The sequence below is a fragment of the Bombus impatiens genome, unplaced genomic scaffold, assembly GCF_000188095.3.
Source record: "Bombus impatiens unplaced genomic scaffold, BIMP_2.2 scf_0739, whole genome shotgun sequence".
Lineage (NCBI taxonomy): Eukaryota > Metazoa > Arthropoda > Insecta > Hymenoptera > Apidae > Bombus > Bombus impatiens.
This window is the reverse complement of record NT_177158.1, coordinates 1,043,001-1,065,472: the sequence shown is the minus strand read 5'-3', so window position 1 is coordinate 1,065,472 and position 22,472 is coordinate 1,043,001. Positions and strand designations below refer to the sequence as shown.

The 22,472-nt window shown below is 37.2% G+C and overlaps 1 protein-coding gene across 1 annotated transcript in view; it reads right to left on the bottom strand.

Annotated features, from left to right (window-relative positions):
* The window catches only part of LOC100746351 (nucleolysin TIAR), a 589,230-nt gene that overhangs the window by 131,220 nt on the left and 435,538 nt on the right, over positions 1 to 22,472 (bottom strand). The window contains exon 3 of the mRNA XM_033322978.1: positions 7,824 to 7,911. Within this exon, the coding sequence (XP_033178869.1) occupies positions 7,824 to 7,911 (88 nt within the window). The remainder of the gene's footprint in view (positions 1 to 7,823; positions 7,912 to 22,472) is intronic.

Here is a 22,472-nt window from a genome sequence, read left to right as displayed (position 1 = left end):
CGTTGTACTTTGAAAGAACAAACCCACTGTGGGAAGAATTCAATCTTAACAGATATCGCGCAACGATCAAGTGACAACGAAACGCAACGAAACGACTTTGCTGGACACTTTCTTTTACTCTCATCATTTTTATTACGTGGAATCAGCTCCTCGACGTTCGTATCGCTATTTAGCGGCCAGCAGCGGGTCCGCGCACACGCGTAAATATCCAGGTTCGTGTTGGTGAACACGTACACACATTTATTCGCAGCGCCGCAGGAAAACTCGGCCGTATGCGTCTGGCAACGGTCTCTGTATGGAAACGACTCCCCCGGGGGTGGCTATATTAAAATTCCTGAAACTTTTTAATCTTTCCGGGGCGCAGTTAAATATTAATAACGAAATCTCGCACAGGGCAACGTGTTCCTCGACGCCGAGGGACACGTCGACCGCTGCTCGTTATACTTGTGACGACCTCGCGAGACCATATCGACATCACGCTCGTTCCTACCCTTGCTGTCTGTTTATTTTTCACGTACGCGTACGTGTTGGCGAGTATTCACAGACTTTGCCAAGTAAAATGTTGTTAACCGGCAGCCAGAAGGAAGCGGGCAAGGCGTAAAAGAACTTGACGTTAACTACGCCGTCGTGTATTATAAATATCGTAAGTTAGAATCTGCGCGACATTAAAGTAGAATGAGAAGAAAGAAAGAGACATTGTAGAGTCAGGTGCTTAGCATATAAATTAAAAATTTTATTTCTAAATATCTGTACTTAAGAAAAATAACGACTGTGATCTATTGCAAGCTTCTGAATCCACAAGTCGACATGGTTCTATGAAATCTGCAAAATTCTAATATCCACTAAGTTCGAGAGTCCTGTAGAAACAATTCTTAAGAGCTGTGACTCTTAAAAAAGTTTAAACAGCCTTAGAAATCTATATGATTTAATTAGTTGTATTTAGTTCTATCTAATTTTAAGTCCAAAGGTCGTAATTATAAAAATCTGTCTGTCGCAAAGATTTTATACCAACATTCTTGAACGATCCATTTAAAAATTCATCAGAATCTTATTTGGAAGAAAGATTTGACCAATTCATTAAATCCTCAGAGGTGTATTTTTTACCCCCATTTACGACTGACTGTCAAGTATGTAGCCTCACGTAATCTTACACCAATAATCGAAATCCATTGTTTCAAGAGTCTGTCGCGTTCACGATGATTTTTTAATCAAAATAAAAAATAAGATTATGAAATGTCTATCGTCATTGGAACAAGGAACGCCAAATGGTTAAGCAGCGACCAAATATTTGTACGATAAAATTAATCTGTCGAAAATCCGCTTAATATTCGATCGAAGACTAACGGTGTTCCATAATATACAACAAGTTTGATTATTTTCTGCGAAATTTAAGATTAAATTTAAAAATGTCGAAGCTTGGATGGCTCGAATAACTCAAACCTGCTATATGTTTGCTAGTGAATACGCGTTTTAAGACGGCGGAAAAATGATATTTGAGAGGTTTGCCGTTCGTATTTGTCTATGCGTCAGTGGTGGTGGCAACCGCAAGGTGCAGTTATACGTATTAGTTGGCGCGCGTTACGGCGAAGGGTGGTTAAGAGCGAAGAGCGAAGGAGCAAAAGGAGGTGAGAGAGAAAAGCGGGGCCAGAGCTTACTTAGCCGCCATTTAAACCCAAAAGCGAGCTTTGGTTCTCCCACTGAGACCAAGCTGCGATATTAACAGCCTAACGCTGTACCGGATTGCCTAAAATACACGGTCCGTGCCGGAAGTATCGAGTTCTAGGTAGACGTTGCTGCCGTCGTTTCTATAGCGAGCTGGTCTCCACGTAATGAATGTATATACATATGTGTTAATTGAAACGCGGTTTAACTCCATGCCTTCTACCCAAGTCTATCTCTCTAGTGAATAGTTACTAGGGGCTATTGCAGTCTTATTGCTTCTATTACACACAGACTTTTTATGTCAAAGCAGCGATAAAGAGCATTTAGCAGACACATTTAGACGATATGATTTCGTGTATATGCAATTATATTGTAACAAATTTCTATTGTTATAGTAACGTTGAAATATACTTAATATTCGTAAGAAAAGTAACAGTTTTCTCAGTGTAAAAACTTTCAAATCCATGTAGCCAAGGTCGAACATTGGCTGTAGCTTATTAAAAAGCAATTCGAATGAAACTGCGGACTGCTCTCCGGGGAACTACCAAGGGAAACAATAAAGTTCCTTCTTAACATTTTACGCATTGTTAAATCGTTTTATGCGACACACGTAACATGCGCTAGATCGTCCTTACGATTAAAGCGGTTATTCTTTTGTATGGAATATAAGTTTTTAAAGGAATACCTGCGAAACTTTCATATTTTTTATATTTTTAGAACCAAACGGACGCGATAAAGATAACAAAGTGCGAAAAATAAGTTTCGATTCTCTTACTGTAAATATCAAAATTCAACATAATATCGTAGTCTCGTAAGACGCGAAGAGAATATCCGTATAAATGTTTGCTTACTGTCAAACGACATATCTCAGAATGCAAGAATTCTTGCGTTACCTCGTTTAAGAAAACGACGAAGTTATCACCCTATCTTAAAGCGCAGTCTATGGAGGACATGGCGTATTTTATTTTAAAATTTCTACTGAATCTCAACGTACACGCGAGAAGAGAATATTATTGTTATTTGTAGTGGCGTTGAGAAAACAGTTGATAATATTTTATGCAACACAGTTCAGACATGTATTCCTCTTTAGAATACATATATTTCTTAATTAGCTTAATGTAGCTTAACGTGCTTCTCATTAATATTTATGACCGCATTACACATTTTTTCGTCTCCAATTCTAAATTACATTACTTGTTAAAAAAGGGGCTATAACCACGTTTAATGTAACATCATTATAATAAATTCTACATCTTCTAAAATAATAAATGTAAACCTCGGTCAAAATATGTTCGGATAAAATAATATGGTAATTAACTTTTTCGAATAACTGTTTATATATTTATCCAAGCGATTCTGCACATTTGCACACCATATACATGTATACATCGCCATGAAATAATTTCCTACTAGAAGTAGTAATAAGAAAGCCGCCTTGTAATTGTGATACAAGCAAAACAAGGTTCCGTACATACGTACAAAAAAATTGGGAAAAAAAACAAAGCAGAATTTTTTCATCCGGGACTTTGTTTTCGTTGACTTTGACAGTTACAACGCAAATATTTGCAGCCAATTTTTTCGAAAACAAATCGTATCAAAAAAATATTATTCTACGGTTCTACCTTTTTTTCTGCATAGAACTTCCATCCGCTTCCCGTTTGTACTAGCAATTACGAGACATCGTGCATGTTACAATGTAAGAAGATTTGTTGAATGCGATACGTATTTGCATATATTTTAATCTTATCAGAATGAATACAAATCTCTTAAATTTCATATTTTTATAATAATTTCTAGGAAATTCAAAAGTTCAGAAAAGAACTAACGAACATGCTAACACGACGAATATTGAGTAAATTGAGTATTTTCGTTAACCGTGCGTTGACTGGAAAAATATAACTAATTCAAAGTGACTTCGACTGATCAAACGAAAGATAAAACGAATTGCACAAGTATATGACTATTAATTATAACTGTGACAAATTTTTCATTCAAACGGATGTGTCTTTAACTTTCTCGGCGGTATGATAACAAGCACAAAGATAACAACCGTGACACGAACATAAAACGATATTCAAGGAAACGATACGCAACGATAAACGACAATGTAGCGTTTCTCAAAGCTCGTTCTCGTCCCGTACTTTCGCTACTCCATTCTTTTCGCAAACTTTTCCTCCTCTAATTTACAATCCTGTCCACTATGGCTCGCGATTCCTCGTTATCATCCATTTTCCAGTCACGTTCGCACGCTTATTTGCTCGTGTATACATTCTCCGGCTTCGCGTATATATCCTTTTAACGTGTACGTTACGTACACAAACGAGTACGGGTAAAATCTGAAGAAACCCCTCCGGGTTAAAAACTCAAATGTCATTGTCTGCATTGTGGCAGTCGGAGAGTTTTTCAGCGGAGTGTAACTGCGACGTTTGAAAAGTAGAAGTTTTAGAAATGCAGCAACGTGTTGGTGTGGCTAACAAGCGGCTGTTATTCATATGTGCTAGTTCGGCTATCCTTGCACGGATACGAGGATTCTTCGGGGCAATTAGAGAGGTTCCAGCAGCAGCTTAGAAACAAAGATTATGGCGGAAGAATTAACGCGAGAATCCTAAGTGATACTTTACGTAATATATATTTCTAAATAATCTTCCGAAACTTGTTGTTCATTAATGCGAATCATTAATGCGGAAAATCATAAATCGTTCTAGTTAGATCAGTTAAATTTTACTTTCGTTCGTTCAACTAGACTATCTATCATTCTTTCAATTTCCCAGATATGTTGAAATATTTGAAATTCCTCGTACTCGTTTTTTATGTTTCAGTTAACGTTATTACCACGCTGACTGTTACGAAATAACGATCAAATATTTCAAACTGAACGAAGAAGAACAAAGACACGGCAAAAAAATGATAAAACTTGGCGTTTTCTCCGTTGGTTCGAAATGATGGATAGGGTATTTCGATTAAGGGTGGCAGAATTCTCGACAACCGATTTTGCGAAGGTGTCGAGCGACGGACCGATCGGCAGCCACAGGGAGAGCATACAATTAATCTGAAGTGTTTGCCATACACTGTGAGCTGGATAAGAAAAGCGTTTCTGGCGCAGGCCGGTCAAGAAAGAGTGTGCAACGTGGGAGCGGAAGAAAAAGAAACCGGAGGTGGAAGGTGCATAGAAAGAGGGTAAGGCGGTCGTGGGGCCGACAAGGGGTTGGCAGCATGCAGGGGTGGAAACACGACGGTTAGAGGGACGAGGAGGTGGGGGACACGAGGACGGCGCGGGAAAACAAAATGAAAGAGGAAAACCGCTGGCAATTTTTCACTAGCTTTTTAAAGCGCGGCTTAGGTACTCGTGGAGAGAGTTTGAATCGATTTTACCGGAGGGCCCCATTTTTCTGCCGTCTCCTTGTGGCAAGCGACGCGAACTGTACCTACTACTTCCAGCTGTTTCGCCGCCGAAACGCGAATGTCACCCTAAGTTCGGATTTCACATCGAGGTCCACGATCTCGGAACTTACCGCCGGATTTTCCTGTCAAACGAATGCTTCCCGGAGATACACGGGGATTTCGGAGATTAAGAGTACCACCAAATGTCAGGGTTTAAACGAGCACTATTTTTGGGTTTTTTTCTTCCTTTTTTTTCCCCGCTACCCTCTCTTTTTGACGGTGGAACGCTGCGCGTATGAAAAGCCCCATTCCACGATCGAACACGGGTATCCGGAGATATAGGTGCATTATTCGAGATTAGGTTTTTTTTTTAATTCTCTTAAAGCTTCTCGTTGGTTTTTTTTTTTTTTTTTGTTATTTTTCCCCTTTCTTGTCAAGTTTCGTTCGTTTTATCGGATTCGTGCGATATACGATTACCTCGAACATTTCGCTTCACTTTGGCAAATTGATTTGAAAATGTCAATTTTGTTTTTGTCTTTGCGAAGAGTCGAAATGCAATTTAATGTGTCGAAAATGTTGTCGAAAGTTCTCACCTGTTTTCATAGTTTTCAGACGTGTCAGTGGGAACACTACGTGTCGGAGGGTAAAATGATAATTCTTCGCGTTCTTCTTATAATCCTGCAAATATTTTTCTAATGGATATTATACAATTTTGTGTAGCATATTCATGAACGGTACTGCTCGATACTATCGTAAAATTGCAAATTGTAAACAGCGTATGTAAATTGTATCGTGAATTGTAAACGGCGCAAATGAATTTTAGATCATAGTTAACTATCGTAGATAACTATGTTGTGGTAATTAAGTTCATAATACGAACGTCTTAAGGAACTATTTTTTTGAGATCGTCAATCGTATCAGTTACAAATCGTTAATAATCGGCAATTAGATTTTCTATTTTGCACTGATCAATCTCTGATTCTTCGCTTTAATTGGCGCATTTATTGCCTAATTGGAAGCAATATTTGTTCCATATTTGCCCGTTATTTATATAGTATTTCATTATGTAACAGAAATTCGTAATAAATAATTCTCTCCTAATCTCAACAAATCCACAAGAGAATATATCATTTGTCAAAAAAGTGACGAACTTCCCAGACAATGATATTGTACATATAATAGCACGATGCACCCCAACTGACCACGGAATAATTTGGAGTTTCTGCGAATTGAGGAAAAGTAAAACTACGTTGTTTCATAAATCTCGTTATAAGTCCGATAGTGTAAATAAATAATAATAATAATAAAAAATAGAGGGTATAAGAAAATCGTTATTACGGTGCAATGTGCATAGTGAAAACACGTAATTCATTGCGAAATATTCAATGCAGGCTAGGCTCGATGACATAAAATCGTGATCTCGCTGCTGATGGAGTTTTTTTTTTATGCGTGAATTCGATCAATATGCACCTGTCATTTCGATGTTAAAATATCAGCAAATGGTTAATATCATTTACGGCTCAGGCATGGAATTCCACGCGGCGGCGAAATATAATATTTCATGCAGGCACGATAACAAAATACTATACACACTTTGGCGAATGTGATTTCACGACTGAAAGCGCAGTGAATATTTAAACAACCACGTGCGTACGAGAGAAAAAATATATCTCACGTTGCGATGTTAAATTAAAAATACGCGTGACATCGACGCTTGCACGAATTTATGATTTACATATGGAACCGCATACGATTCGTACCGTCCTTTTTCTTCTTTTCCCTCCTCCTCTCTTTCTGTTCGTGTTTGCTATTAGACATTGAAAACCGTGCGTATTCGACCAATAACCCAGCATCGTATTTTTTAAACGTGCAAACGTCAATGCATAACGATCGTTGAAGAGGAAATAGATCGGCGAAATCTGCGCGATTGATAAAACGAAATATTCAGATCTTCCTTCTCTTTCCCATACTTCAAACAGAATTTGCTCAATTTAGCTGCAACGGTTGGTCCTTTCTCTTAGAATCAACAGAAGAGGACAATACAATTGTCAACAATAGAGTTGATTGTACACTGTACAAAGTTATCCAGGAATATTGACACATTTCGAGTATACTATAGAATGTATCCATCCTGAAAATACCTACTGTTACAATCTTCCTTCCACTTGGCCTCATCTTTACTTTATATCGATAATATAGCAACTACCTGGAGAAATTGAAACAAATCTACCTTTCTATGAAAAGAATTTTTGGCACAAACTCTCTATTAAGGATTAGCAAAATATCGAATATTGGTAGTAAATATCAATAACGAAAATGTAGCTTTTTTTATACAAAAAATACAAATATCGTTTTAATTTCAAATTAAAATAAAACCGTGATTTAATGATAATTAAAGAAACACAAGATTAAGAACTGTTAAAGTAGACGTTTCAGACATTATCATTCTTCTTCTTCTATAGTATGACTATAATTCCTAATGACAAACTCGCTGTCAGGTAATAAGACAAGTAATAATTAATAAAATAATTACGCGTATTATTCTTTGTACATATTATGCGCGACAGCCGTAATATATGATGATGCAAGTATTTGTACACTGGACAAACATAAAGACAGTTGGAAGATTTGGCTGTATAAAATGTTTGTGAACCGCAGCACGGCTAGTTATTGTTGCATGCACGTAAGATCAGCGTTCACATTATATCGCTATATTATCACTCGTATACTACGAAGAGAACGGTAAGTCGTCTTTAATGAGCGAGATTAAGAGGACTTACGAGATTTCACCGAAAGGAGCGAAGGCTTCCCTCAAGGTCTGCGTCTCGATCTCTGGGCTCAGATCTCCTACGAATATGTGGTAGTGTTCTGAAAAAGATATACGTGAAATCGTTAAAAAGAATTCTTTGAAAAGAAGCGTAACGATAAAAATGGTTGAAAATATAGTAATAATATGAATAGTCGGAGTAACATTTATTTTATAATTCTATATAAATCCTTGTTACGTTTCAAGATATATTTCATATATTTTATTTAATATCCGAACCGTCAAATTACACAAATAGAATTTAGCAGCCAAAACGTAAAACATTTTCTACCACAAATAGAAACAAAACTCATGATTTATTTAAGCTTCGTCAATCAACCTTATTCATTCTATTAATTCGTATTACAATAAACGTAATCTTTCCTTTCCACGATATATTGCTATTTCGTCAAAAATAAAAATTTTGTCAGTCGCTAGACGATAATACAAATTCGGATTGTCGCAATTCACAGCAAACATAAAAAGTTCTTTACAATTGACTTATTCACTGGAACAGCGACGTATACAGCGTGTACACCTTTATCCTTGCGTTTCATGGAAGATTGGATGAATTTGTGGTCTGATAAAACCACGACGATAGTCGGAATTAATTCACGGTCGGGATATTCGGCAGCTGGCAAACAATTTTAAATTAGAAAATCAGAAGCAAAGTATTGTTTAGTCTTTAAATATTCGAGCCAGTCTTTGCGTTATAGAGCCGGCGGAACAGCGGGCGAGCACAAAATTGGACGCGAGGGTAAACATGCTTTCATTGTTTCTATTAAAATTGCAAGAGTAATTTAACGGCGGCTAGTCCCGCTATATACATTAGATAAAATCCCGTGTATTCTAATAATGCGCCCGACTGTTCTTACTTTGTTATGCAAACTCGCTAAAGAACGCCGGGAAACACCGACTCCGCTATGTATCTCAACAAGAAAATTCAATTGGAAGCGGAATCACGGTGGAAAGTCAACGTCTAGATTGCGTCGTGTAAAAATAACGGGATACCGAAAATATCTTTCCATCAAAGCTTTAAGGGCTGTTTACCTTGTGGAACGGCGGTGTTTGTTAAGCAAACCGAAAATACCAAGAATAATATTTAAGACGCAGCACTCGATCGAAAGTTACATATTTTTAAAGAACTTTTTCATATTTGAAAGTATACAGGGAGCAATGGAAAATAAAATAAAATAATAAAAACAAGACTGAATTTCTGTTGACGTACTGAGTGATTATAATGTTTCAGAAATCGACTTAATGTGTTTATGAGAATATTATGTAATATATTCGCTGTTAAATATTAGTCAACATTTCGTCTTCGTATAACTCTCTTTTTTAAATTTCGTTGCCAGAGAATATTACAAAAGCAAATTTTTAGTAAAATGAAGAAATCACAAGGAAGTTGCACGTCGTATTAATATCGGTGGTTAAGTATTAATCGCGTATTAATGCCACATGTCGTTTTATTGGCTTGAACGTCTTCAAAATGATAGAGACGTTATTAAAGATGATGTTTGAAGTGGAAGAACTCCAAACATAAAGTAGTAATTTTCTTGATTTTATCTATTTGTTTTCGACAAACATTACAACAATTCTCGTTGAACCGTAATTAAGAGCTTGTTTCGTTAGTTTTATAGTAGGTCAAATATTTTATAATTGAGTATTACATGTGATAAAAAATAATTAACCAATCATTCTATTTTCAGTGAAAATGCTTAGAAAATAATTGTTTCAACCAATTTCGTTATTCTGTAAGTTTCATACTTCGTTCATGCCCCATAAAATACTTTTTATCAGGAAATGGAAACTGCTAATATCGATAAATAGGGTAGAAAAAAGACAATAATTTTCCAATTTCGAAACGAAATATTCGGATTATATTTATACAACTGAAAAAACAACGAATATGCTTATTCGAGTAAATCGGAATCCGACGACAAACATCATAAAAAGAGAAGCGAATAAACTAATACGCCGCGTGGTGAAAGATCGCACGGGTTTTCGAATAATTCTACCTCTCTTGATTAATCGGAACACTGTTGTAAACGAGCAATTAATATCATACGCAAACACGTTCCTTTAACCGAATTTACCAACAGCAAGTATAGCATTGATTTTCAAATAAGCTCGATGTCCATGATACTGATAGGTTTCGATAGGACGAGTTCGTACGAGTTGCGGCGACGAATAAAATTATAATAATCCACAACGTTAAATATTAAATTAGGTGACAGTAGCCATCAAACGGGTCCCGTAAACGGCAATACAAATAACGATCGAAGCCATATGCCATGCCCCGTGAACAGGAATACATTATCGACAACGAAATTCGAAGAGAAGCTGGCACAACAGGCCAGCGCGGTGTAGCACTCTGTGGTGAAGTGTACACGCATATTAAAGACGATCATGCTCAACGCTGACTCAGACGAGATTGAAAACTGCACCGTTCGACGAGTTATGGGAATCTTTAATGTGAAGCTATGGAAATTTTGTAAGGCAATAAATAATATTTGCGCCACCAAGCAGGAAAGACGCAGTAAAACCGTCGATTTAGTACAGCGGCCTGGTTGTTCCGAGTTCGCTGAATATGCATTTTGCCGCCGCGAAATCTGGTTCGTTTACTCTATCCCTAATTGCTCCACTTTGCTCCACAGTTTTAAGGTACATTCCCCGTTTCTACTATTGACGTGCCCGGTTTGTTGACCCCATTTGCATTTTTTTCCCCGCCGTGGTCGCCTGTTCGCAGACCTTTACCAAACGGTACAACTTCAACTTACGAATTTGAATTTGATCAAAAAGCAACTCGATCATCCGGTTGGTTAGCTCGATTCGGTTCTGTCGTTTCGCAGAGAACAAGAGAGAGAGAGAGAAAGAGAGAGAGAGAGAGAGAAAGAGAGAGAGAGAGCCCTTTGCGGTTAAATTGGCTATCGATCTGCATACGTGATAGGGCAGACGGACAGATGGACGGTCCTAAGGTCCGTACAGCCAAGAAGATCTTTCCTTCTGTTCCTTAGGATGAACGCTCCATGATCGAAAATGGAAAAATGGTCTGGATAAACATTTTCTTCTAGCCAATATCCTCTCTGCCGTTGTCCCTTCTGTTACTCGCTACCTTCTACTCATTTCATCACCTCCCGCGGGTTATTCGGCAACGGGTAGGTCAGGATGAGTAGTCGAAAATCGAGTTACAGCTATAGGAGCTACTCGGTCCGGACGTCAGTTACTACGAACCGAGTATTTCGCCAGAGGAAAGTATAGAGAGCCAAGGTAGGCGTTGGAAGCGTTGGAAACGGAGGGTGGTCTGATTACAATCGGTTTGATGGTCTATCCTCACTGGTTGGAGGTTCCGGTGGGCACACACAGTGGCCCATTCTCGTGAATTAGCCCGAACCTCGTCATCTTCCTCTCCGCATTCCACTACCGACACCATCACATCGCACCGGGATCTTCGGACTATTAGGAAATCAGCAGGAAATTGACAAAACTTTATTTTGCCGACGGCTTCGTTTCCAGCCTCGTGCTTCGAACTTGATAACGCGAACACGTTTTTCATACTCTTCGACTGTTGAAAATATTGTTTCTTTGATAGACTCGTATATTCGAATCGATTTTATTCCGAAAAGCCTACGTCTTTTTTTTTTCTAAAACTTATGTTTGTTATGCAGGATGTTTGGTAAGGATAGAAGAAGAAGTGATTTTACATGATCGAACAAGTCGAAAATATAGCGTAAAATGTTTCTATGAGTTCAGATATATGTAGATTAGGTATATAGCATTTGTTAAAGGTTGTATCATATTAACAAAGAATAAATTTATTATAATTAGATCTGAATTTATGCGTCGTGTAATAATAAAATTTATTCACTGTGTTGTTTACAAATTGCCAAGGGTTGCTCCACTTTTCGTTATTGATGCACGAAACATTTCCCCCCGGCAAACGTGCATAAATCATTTTCGTATACAAATGATCTTCGTTGAACATTCTTCACCAGATTCTCAGACAGAGAGTTTCTAGACAAGATATCCACTAAATTATTACTCGAAACGTAACAGCTTCTATTCTAGCAGTCTACCGCGTTCGTGTCTATATCACTTTCTGATATGGTTCAGTCATGTCGACACGGAAATAAATGGAAGAACGGAGGACGGAGATAAAATATAGCGACGTGCGTTTTCAACGATATCTCGTACTATTTATTGTCATATTTATATGAAGAGACCTGCACTAAGGTGGATATAGAACCACATCGGAACGTTATTGAATTTTCTATTAGCTGTCTGCCTGTATAAAAATTTATTGTGAACATTAGCCTCAAACGCGATCGGCAGAGGCAACAGAAGTTCGCCTCTTTCAAACCAGAAGAGAAATCCAATGAAATACAATTTTTAACAGCTTCTAATATTACCAATATCTTTGAAATGATTTCTGCAAACGAACGCTCTATCTTTCGCATAGAAATTTATTCTTTGATATCCACTTTCAAATCTCTCAAGATAAAATCTGAAATATGTGCGCCTCGATTAGCATTCACGTTGCCTTAGCAATGTAGTAGAAAGTGTAGAAACCTCTACTTTCAATTCAGCTGTTACATATTTAATAAAGATTTACGTTTCACATATACACCGTAAACAAATTACAGACGCTTGTGCAAATTGGCATTTCGATGATGTTTCGATATTTCATTTTTAATTTAACCACCGCAACCAAATACAATGTTATCGTTCTGGCCTCGATATTTTATACAAACGCACGATGAAAGCGCTAAAACGGCTCTTTCAATTTTTTAAATGCAGCGGTGTTAGTCTTATCAGTTAAAAAAAATTATTGCAGCGAGGGCAAGACTCGGACGGAAGCAGTGACATTTGACAGTTAGCTGGTCAGAAAAAATTCGACGTCGGCATCAAAAGTCACGACACACCTACCTATTCGGGGTCGTTTAAGCGGGAAACTGGATTTTCAATAAAGCAACGGCAATGGGGCATCATTTATTATTGCTGCCAAGCCTCTCTTTATCTCTTTCCCTCTACCTTCCGACAGGACGATGATTCTCATTTGACGACGGAATTGTGGCACAGCTTTATTATCGTCACCGTCATCGATGTTCGCTGCGATTGCAATGTCGACGCTAGGTATAAACGTATAAACGTCATTATTATCACGCTGATCGTTACGATCGTGGGATATCGCCAATGGAAAACGTGAATACGTTGTGAAATAAGGCTACTACCAAAGTCACGTTATGGTGTCGGCTGCATGCAATGCTTGTGCATGTGTATGCAATGTTTATAAGCGTCTCACTTAATGTTTTCTTGTTCATCTTTAACTAAGGAAATCGACTTATCGCATATGTAAATATTGCCTATTTGACCAGTTATTTTTGGTGTTATTATGCAGCTTTCTTAATGCATCGTCACATTGATACATTTATATACCAATATATATACGCATAAATATCTTTAACTGGAGTTCAGATTAACGCATTGTGACTATCTTATGTGATTAAAATTTTCTGGGCAAGTAAGCCATTTCCATAATAATCTGGCTTAATTGACACATCTTGTATAAGATTAACGAGTATCTTAATATTTCAATCCTCGAATCAATCCCCGTTATGAATCCTGAATTCCCTGCCTCCCAAAAATTGTCTCTGGTAGCGAAAAGACGTAGTGTATTAATTAATTAATTAGCCTGGATTGCTTTACATTAAATTTTACACAGCGGATTTGAGTGCGCAATAACGTAGTACGCAGATTGAAACTCGAAGTTGTTCGATGTTGCTTTCCTTCACCTTCTCACCATGTATTCGTTAGCAATTATGTTGTTGCAACACTGTCGCGGATTATGACAGTTTCGAACTCTAAGGATTTTAGTTTTACAATTAGCGTATAGTTAGATTCTTGTGGACGAAAGGGGAACGCATTCTTTGAAACATTCTACGCTTAACATTAACTTTGCTACGCCAGACGTAAAGGTAACTGCGTACAATTTAAAGTTATAAAGTGAAATGTCATCTTCATTAGCATCTAGAAGTTTCAAATAATTTACCATTAATCGAATCATCGTACAATTCGTAAAACCTGTACAATATAGTGGCAAGAAAATTGTTACTTCGGTATCAAAATATATAATATATCCGTAATAAATAAATAAAGAATTTCGAGTAAAAATACTGTTGCTGAATTGTTAAAAATCCTTCCACTCTGAAATCAAGTCTCTGCAATTTCTATATTCCGTATTATTTTTCCCTTTTTAAACTCAATTATCTCCGATACAGTAAGTGCTTTTAATACTCAGGTTTTTAATTTGTCTAGAGCCCTGTAAAACGATGAAATCGATTAAAAACCGTGACCGTGCAGCCGATATTACAAAGCAGTTTTAAGTCACGGTTTGCCATCACGTTAGAAAAAGGAAACCGCAATAGCTGGCTTTGAAACGGGGCAATCTCAAGTTTTTACGACCGTGCACCATTCGATCGAGCCACAATCGAACGTATACAAATCTCCGTTGATGTACAGCGCATCGGGACAAGCGCAACGTTGCGTCAGGTCGCAAGATAAACTGGCAATTTCAGCACGGACTTTCTTGGTCGCAATACGTATCACTGGGCGATTCGTATAATACGAACGCAGTTGAACTTACGAGACATTTCTATACGGCCAGGAAGGGTAAGAATGGAATGCGACTGCTACGGGGAGCGGGGTCAGAAGTCAGTTCCATTGAAGCAGGACAATGCGAAGAGGGATGCACAAAAGTTCGAAGCGATCCCGTAGGGCATAGATCAAGAATCGAGAAACGGTTGGCTCGTAGATCAAGGATTTCCTTAATTTTGCGAGGCAACTGTGAAACGTTGATTTAGAGAGACTACTGTCGGCCCTTGAGACTTGCACGCACGCGTCCACGTTCAAGGAAACGTATGTACCTACCCTTTACGATCAGAGTATGGTAGCCATGTTACCAACACGGAGAGAAACCTCTATTAATTCTCCATGCGGCGAAAACCTAGCAGGGTGAACAGAATTGAATCTCGGTTTGGTTGGTCGCTTCCAGACCTAGCGGTGCATCGATGCACACGTGGTGCCCATAAGCCTGGACTTGGCTTACGTTCCTCGTCGAGAAATATGGGTCACCACGCAGCTGACACGCGACCATTCTGTATTCGTGACCTGTTTTTTTCGTTACATATGATTTTACAATCACGTCACGTTCCCTCGACCCTCCGGCAGAGGGCCATTAATACCCGCGGAACGATCAAGAAAATTGAAAGTTATTTTTCTTTCAGGACATTCAATGGAGAGAAAGTGGTCAATATTTGATAGAACGTGCGCCGCCGTTTTTCCTAGTTAAGAATTGAACGGTTTCCAGGTTAATAATTTCAAGAATATGAAGGCGGTTTTAACATTTAAATTGTACGTATCTGAAGGAAAAGATAAACAAAAGATACGTTTCGTACTCGAAAGTTTTATACTCGAAAGTAGAGAAGAAGCATTTTTCTGCGCATATTAGTTGGCTGTGATTTTATAACACGTTTGGAAGATTGACTCGATTTTAAGTTCGTTTTTGTTGGTTTACTTAAATTATTGGAAAGTACAACTGTCCTCTAATTTCTGTCCTGTAATTTCTTCAATTACAGCGGTATCAGGTACTAGATGATTATTTTTAATATAACATATATACAATAAGACGAGTCACACCTTCGAATAAAATGGAATTATTAACGACACGCGAAGAGCACTGTTAAAAGCGTATCATGTCACAAGTTTTAGCATTTAGATAATACTCTTTTTTCATTGCATGTGAAGTTTGTTTCTATACAGGCTAATTTTAGGCTCTCATTGCCGGTGATATACGCGCGATTGCGTGCGGTATCTCATGTGTTGTATCTATTTCTTTAATATAGTTCTGTTATGGTTATCATTGCGTGCTTCGTGATAGGAAATGTTTGTCACCCACGTTCATTCTTCTATATTACTTCTGTTTTTTAACACGCACAATTTTCTAAATGGATATCCGGCGTGTCCCGATAAAATTAAATGACGGACATTGTACATAACAAAACATCGCCAACCTAGATACTTTGTTATTTGTCAAAACGGAAGAGTTCCAACATCAGTTCCGTAACGGTAATTACTAATTATCATGACCGGTTTAAATTAATGGCGAGATTACCTTAGGCTTACTATTATACTTCTTGGCATTAATAGTAGCATAACTAAAAAAAATCAGCATATTGTCAGCCTATTTAACAAGCAACTGCTCAATCTATTTTCAATTTATATTAAATTGGTCGAATCATTTCTGTATGAAGAGGTCAGATAAGAAGGAACGGAATTAAATTATTAAATGTACTATTATAAGTATAATTAAAAAGATCTTCTTACTATCAAGAAAAATCAAATATAGATTTTAGTTTAGATAAGAGAATAATATAGAGAATCGTATAAAATAGGAAAAAAGCTACGAATGTAAAATAATATCTTCTAATTTAAATCGATTTAAAATCCAACCAACGAATCACACAAAGTCGAACGAGTTGCGGCCAATCAACGTTTAATTCTCACATTTGTATTCACCACTGATCTCATCCCTCCAATTCCTCGTGATTCTTGTTCTATTTCTCGCCGCCGGTAATAAACAGTTACCAAGCTTTCCTGTGGGACCTGAACCAGATTGACTCTCGTCGGGACATTTAGTCAATTGTTTCTAGCGAGAGAATTTTTCCACCAATGGTATCGGGTATCGTTGCGATTTCTACCAAGACATCAGCCCTCGATTCACCAAAGAAAACGAGCCGTAAGATTCGCTGCCGTAACGCCTGCTTATTATCAAAGAATTTTGTCTTTTTTTGTTTCTTCGTATAATAAAATTTGCAAAGAAACGTTTACATTCTAGCAACCTGAAATTCGTCGTTGAAACTACTTTCATAATCTTCAAGTTTAACTTCCTTAAGCAAACAAAGTATCAAAATTTGACAGACTCAATCTCATTTTGCGGACGATGGGAGAAATTGGTGAAATAGTCGACAGTCGATAAATGTAAAACGTATAACGCGCAAGACGATGACAAACGATAATCAACTTCTTAATTAATGACGTTTCGAAACGATTGATGCCCTACTTCAATTAACCTGCTTGTTTGGAATGGAGGGCGCCTTTTCACGATGCATTCAGTTACCGGTGGCTGGTCTCACGATTCGTTCTGGTCCGTTCGTAACAATGCCACGGAATCGAAAGTGTATTGTGGAACGCATAATAGAAGCACTTTGTGATAAATTGATCGTTCTGTTGGCAAGAACGTTCTCGCGTGAACGCAGTGAATGCTTGCTCTATAGCGAAAAATTGTCTCTGCCAATGGAACGACGAGCCACAGTCAGTGCAATCAGTTGCCGACCAGAGAATTTTGGATTCTATCACGAAGAGTAAACAATTTAAAATATTGAACGCGGCCGAGCTTCACACGTGACGGTTTGCCCCGATCCATTATCGGCGTGGCTAAGTATAATTTTTAGATAAAAACGAAATGTGACGGCGTTTCATTTTTCGTCTGTAATGGCACCACGACGTGCAAATAATTCTTATCCGCGGATTGACGATTTTACGATCGCATTGTTCAATAAATCATTGACAAATACTAAAATATTTCGTGATTTATCACTGTCCGTGTATTGTTCCTCCAAGCGAAGCGGTACAAATCATATTCGATAAATTTTTAGCTACTACGAAATTACAGAAAACGTTCGGGGACATATCAAGCTATAGATTTAATTCCAAAAATAATAGAGTCTAAAGGGTAATCAAATATTCCTTCATTTGTCACATCAAATATTTTAGAGCGACAGCGTAGAAATTGGATTCAAAAATGTGTCTCTTAGCTATGTATCTATAGTTAGTTAATCAGCCAGAAAAATTCTAACGCTTTTATACAGCCACTACTATAAATTTGAAATGTAACTATTAAAAGACGTGATAGAATTTGATTATATTTCAATCGACAGAGATTTTTCGTTTAAAAGTAATTTCGTGCTCGGTCTTAAAAATACTAAGTTCAGTATGCAAAATCTCGCATGAAATATAGTATTGCTGACAAAAAATAAATTCAAAATGTAGGATCAAATGAAATAAGTTTTAATACTTAAAGTAAGTTTTCATTATGAAAATTGACTTCTCTTTCTGCTCGTATTGAATTGTATGCTTCTTAATTATTATCCTACTAGTTTGTTATCGATATAAAATATCGCGTACCAGGTACGCATCAGTTTATTGATTTTGGTTTATTAATGTCGAGCAAAGTATACGCATGCTTGGTATATTTTCGAAATCGATCTCCTTGGCAAGGCAGCCTTATATACGCTTATAACAAAAATTCTATAATATATTTTCGATTAACCTTTTACGACGTGTACATCATGCGTTTTCTTAGAACACCCTATACGTGAGTGAAATTGTCGTCGAGTCTTTAACATCGTATAGATATCACACAATCATTAAATTCGTATTACCTTTTCTACATGACTATCTCATGTATCTAAATAAAACAGAAGGTATTCGAGCGACAGTTTCACAAGGAAATGTTTTATTTCACGGAAACATGAACAGTTTTACGAACAGAAGAAACGTTTAATATCAAGAACGGCGTGTGTTTCAATTCGCACGCAAGTCGAAGGCCGTAGATCCGAAGGGACGCAACAAACTGTTACGGCCTCGGCCTGTTCCGTTCTTCCGTTCGGTCCTAACAGCGCGCAGCTATTTCTCCCCTTTGTCTGCCGGTCGCTATCTTTGACACGTTATTGTCCGAACGAAATACGGATAAACTGTTGGTCGGTCGCGTCAGAACAAAGCGTTGCAACAGGGAGAAGCGAAAAATGCAAGCGAGTTGTGTACACGCGTCTCGAGGCCGTTTCCCCCTCCCCCACATGGCAGTTTTTAATTCGTCAATGGTGTGACAAACGAAAGAGCGTAAGGTTAGGTACAGACGAACCAGCATCGATAACGCTGCCGTGTTCAACTGTAAATCGTCGTGATTTAGGGGATGAACGACATATTGGCCAATGCATAGCTCAAACTGCGCTATGGCCGATGGTATACTGCCAGCACTGGCTCCTACGACGGCAGCAACGGCAGCAACGGCAACGCGATGCATGATGCATTGTCCCTAGACGAGCGTAGATAACGCCGGAATTGCCGTTGCTACGTTCATCCTCGGATTTTCTCGATATTCTGGAGGCGGTCCTTTGCTGATCATGTTCATTGCTGGCCATCGTCTATCACGCGACCGCATCTAATCGCGAAAACGAATGTCGATAGTTTCATGGGCAAAAGTGCTTTGCACAGGGTGGGAGGCGACCTTCGCTATCTTGGTTTCTGCCGACTAATTTTTAGGGCACGTGGTTGGTATGCTGTATTTGATATTGAAACGGCTTTTAAAATTTGTAGATTAGAAGGGGCATGCGTTTGAATAGTTTTTTCAAATAGAATTGTTCAAATGCTTCGAATTATTTTCTCTTTTAATTTTTTAAATATTCCTGGAATTTTTAGTAAGGTCAATGAAAATATCTTTAGCGAATTTTGCTGGTGAAACTGCACATACCGCGGTTCTCTCGAAGAGCAGAATTTTTTTATCTTGCATTGAAATATAATTAATTACGATGAATTTTACTTAACAATAGATTTAAGTAGATCGATTAGATATGTATATCTTATGACATTATTTGTCGAAAGCGAAGTAATGAAACATAAGGCATAATTAGGAGCATGATGATGAATATAAGAATAAAAATATATAAATTCCAAATGATAATAATTGGTTACGGCTATTTATAATCTTCTTTACTATCCTTAAAATAATAGTTCAGTGGTAACGGGACATGGTCTCTTTAAAATTTATTTCAATTTGATTTCACAGTCTATTAAAGAAGAATTTGATTCACATTCTATTGATTTTCCATACGCTATAAGGACAAGAATGGTTCGAGGAATTATGGTACATTTATAAGCGCTGTTTTCCGAGCGAATGCTTTCATATTTACCCATAATTTCTGACAAAAGTGGTAGCTGTGCTCCTATACGTGTAAAATATGTGCGTTACATATGAGAAATGTATTATAATTTTTACTAATATGTTTCGTACTATTTGAAAGATAAAAAAATAATTTGTACAACCTACAAGGTAAAATAACATTAATAAAGAGTCAGAAATATAAAAACTGTACTTATACTTTGTAAATGGAAAAGTTATCTGAGAAGTTATCTATTGTTAAATCTACATTAGTAAATTACTTAATTTTGTCCATCCCCATGTTTATCGAAAGAGATAGAAATATTTGTTATAGCAGGTTGATATAAATAATATTTTACACCCGTGTATAATTTCGCAATATCAACTATTAGTTAAATACATAGAGTGTAATCGTTTCGGTTACTTCATGCGGGATGTATTCACAGGAAAGATGTAATTTCCTATGCAATTTCCTGCATACAGTACATGTGTGACGCTAATCATCGCTATATTACACGAAAGGTCTTCCCACATTTTGTTCTTTTAATTTTACTTACTCCTTTTTAATATACGAATGATTTTTCAAAAACTATTTAGAAATTAAACGACGGATCAACCAATTTCTGTAGAATCTTTGACTGTCTTTAGTCAAATGATCATTTAACCAAATGTAATCTATATAGAAACACAAAGTTTAATTAAGTTAATTACGAAACGTGTCATTGGCAACATCCAATAATGGCTCAGGATCAATTTTAACAATCTATGACAATATTTATGTTATAATATGTTTTATAAGTTCGATGTATCTTACTCCGTTTTATTTTCCAATATAATTAAGTTCAATTAGCATATCAATTATGAACGTTGTAAAGACAGGAAAATAACGCATTACAAATATAACAACAATTGTAATAATAATTACATTTTTTTTATTATCCCTTGACATAGCGATCATCAGCGGCAAGTGTCAAGTATTAATGCAGTTAGCAAATATCACCGCGATTATCAATATTTGGTTTTCCCCTATTTAGTAGCGTTTGTATAGAATCAGTTTAATGGAATAGCTCTAAATGCATTTAAATCTACATTTGACTAATGCCAGTTTCGAACTACGTACATATACATATAGTTTCAGCGCGTAATCCGTACGCACGCAGCACGAGTAATCTGCGAATTTCCATTACGAGTATCCAATTTTAGCTATAAATTTCCGTAAGCACGATATAGTGCATTGCCAGAAATGATCGATCGCCAATTTAGTTAAACACGTATAATTGAGAAGACGGAGAGCAATAAATGTAAATTATAGAATACGTTATCGTTGTATTTTCACCTCGAAACGCGTTAAATCGTGAAATCCAGCTTTCTATATTATTTTCATCTTCTTATTTGCATACGTTCTCATAGTGAATAAATTAAAACGATGACGTTTCCAACGACTCTAATCGATTTTAATCAACGCGTTACCGCGTTATAATAAGATCGCTATAAATCATTAGGTTCCTTCGAACAATAGAGTCGTTCGATCAATCAGTGATACGATTTGCGTAGGCGTCGACATTTGTTCCCTCTGCAACGGCGCATTCATACGTTGAAGCGATTTAATTAAGTAGTTCAGTAATGTCACACGTTAGTTAATGCCTAGTTCGAACTCCATTGCAGTCAATGTACAACACGTATGCACAATACCATCCGATACAAATTGCCACTGATACTAGTAAATTTTGTTTGCACATTTCCTGAAACGCATTATCGATCACTAACAATTCCTTTCCTATTGCTACGACTGTTCCACATTCCCGCGGTTATAGTTGCTCTCTTTGTATATATTGATATAACATTTCAATTAGAGAACAGTGGTAAATAACGATAAATCTTAAATTATAGAGTCGATGGTGAAAAATATACAAATACTGGTAGACAGAAAAAATAATAGATGATAATTGTGTGCTCGTTAATTACGTGAATTAATCGTTTTTAATAATAATAATATCGAACTAGAATTTTTATAGCAATATTGTGATTTTTATACAACTTTATAAGTAAAACTGAATAGATGGACAAATTGAAATACAAATTGAATTGCGATGTAATAACAAGTACGTAAATCTTTCTTCGCATACATATGTACAATAGTATTATAGCTTCTTATTGCTATATTAATTAACAGTCGTCAATCTCTTTCACAGAGTAAATCAGAAATGTCAACGTAATGTAAAAACACAAGACAACGCGCGATTTATTACTCGTGAAATTTGTTAATATTAATTCAACGGTGTAGAAATATTCAACTATTCCAACATTTATGACCAGCAGTGTATCTAAAAGAACGCACTAAGTACACGACAGGAACGCAAACGTATCTTAGCCTGGAATCAGCTTAATTAAACGGTCTGTGCAGGACGCGCGTCTGAAGTACGTATTCGTAAGGACCAGTACACGTATGAGACCAGTGTATACACACCTATCGTGTATCCATCAGCGTGCGTGGTGGCGCAATGCCAAATTGATGCTGTTTGCCGTCGCTCTAAGCCTCAATCTGCCCGGTTGTACCGGGACGATCCTAACACGCGCGTGCTAAGCTCGTCGCATTATGGATACGCTCCATCTATCGACGTAGCTGAC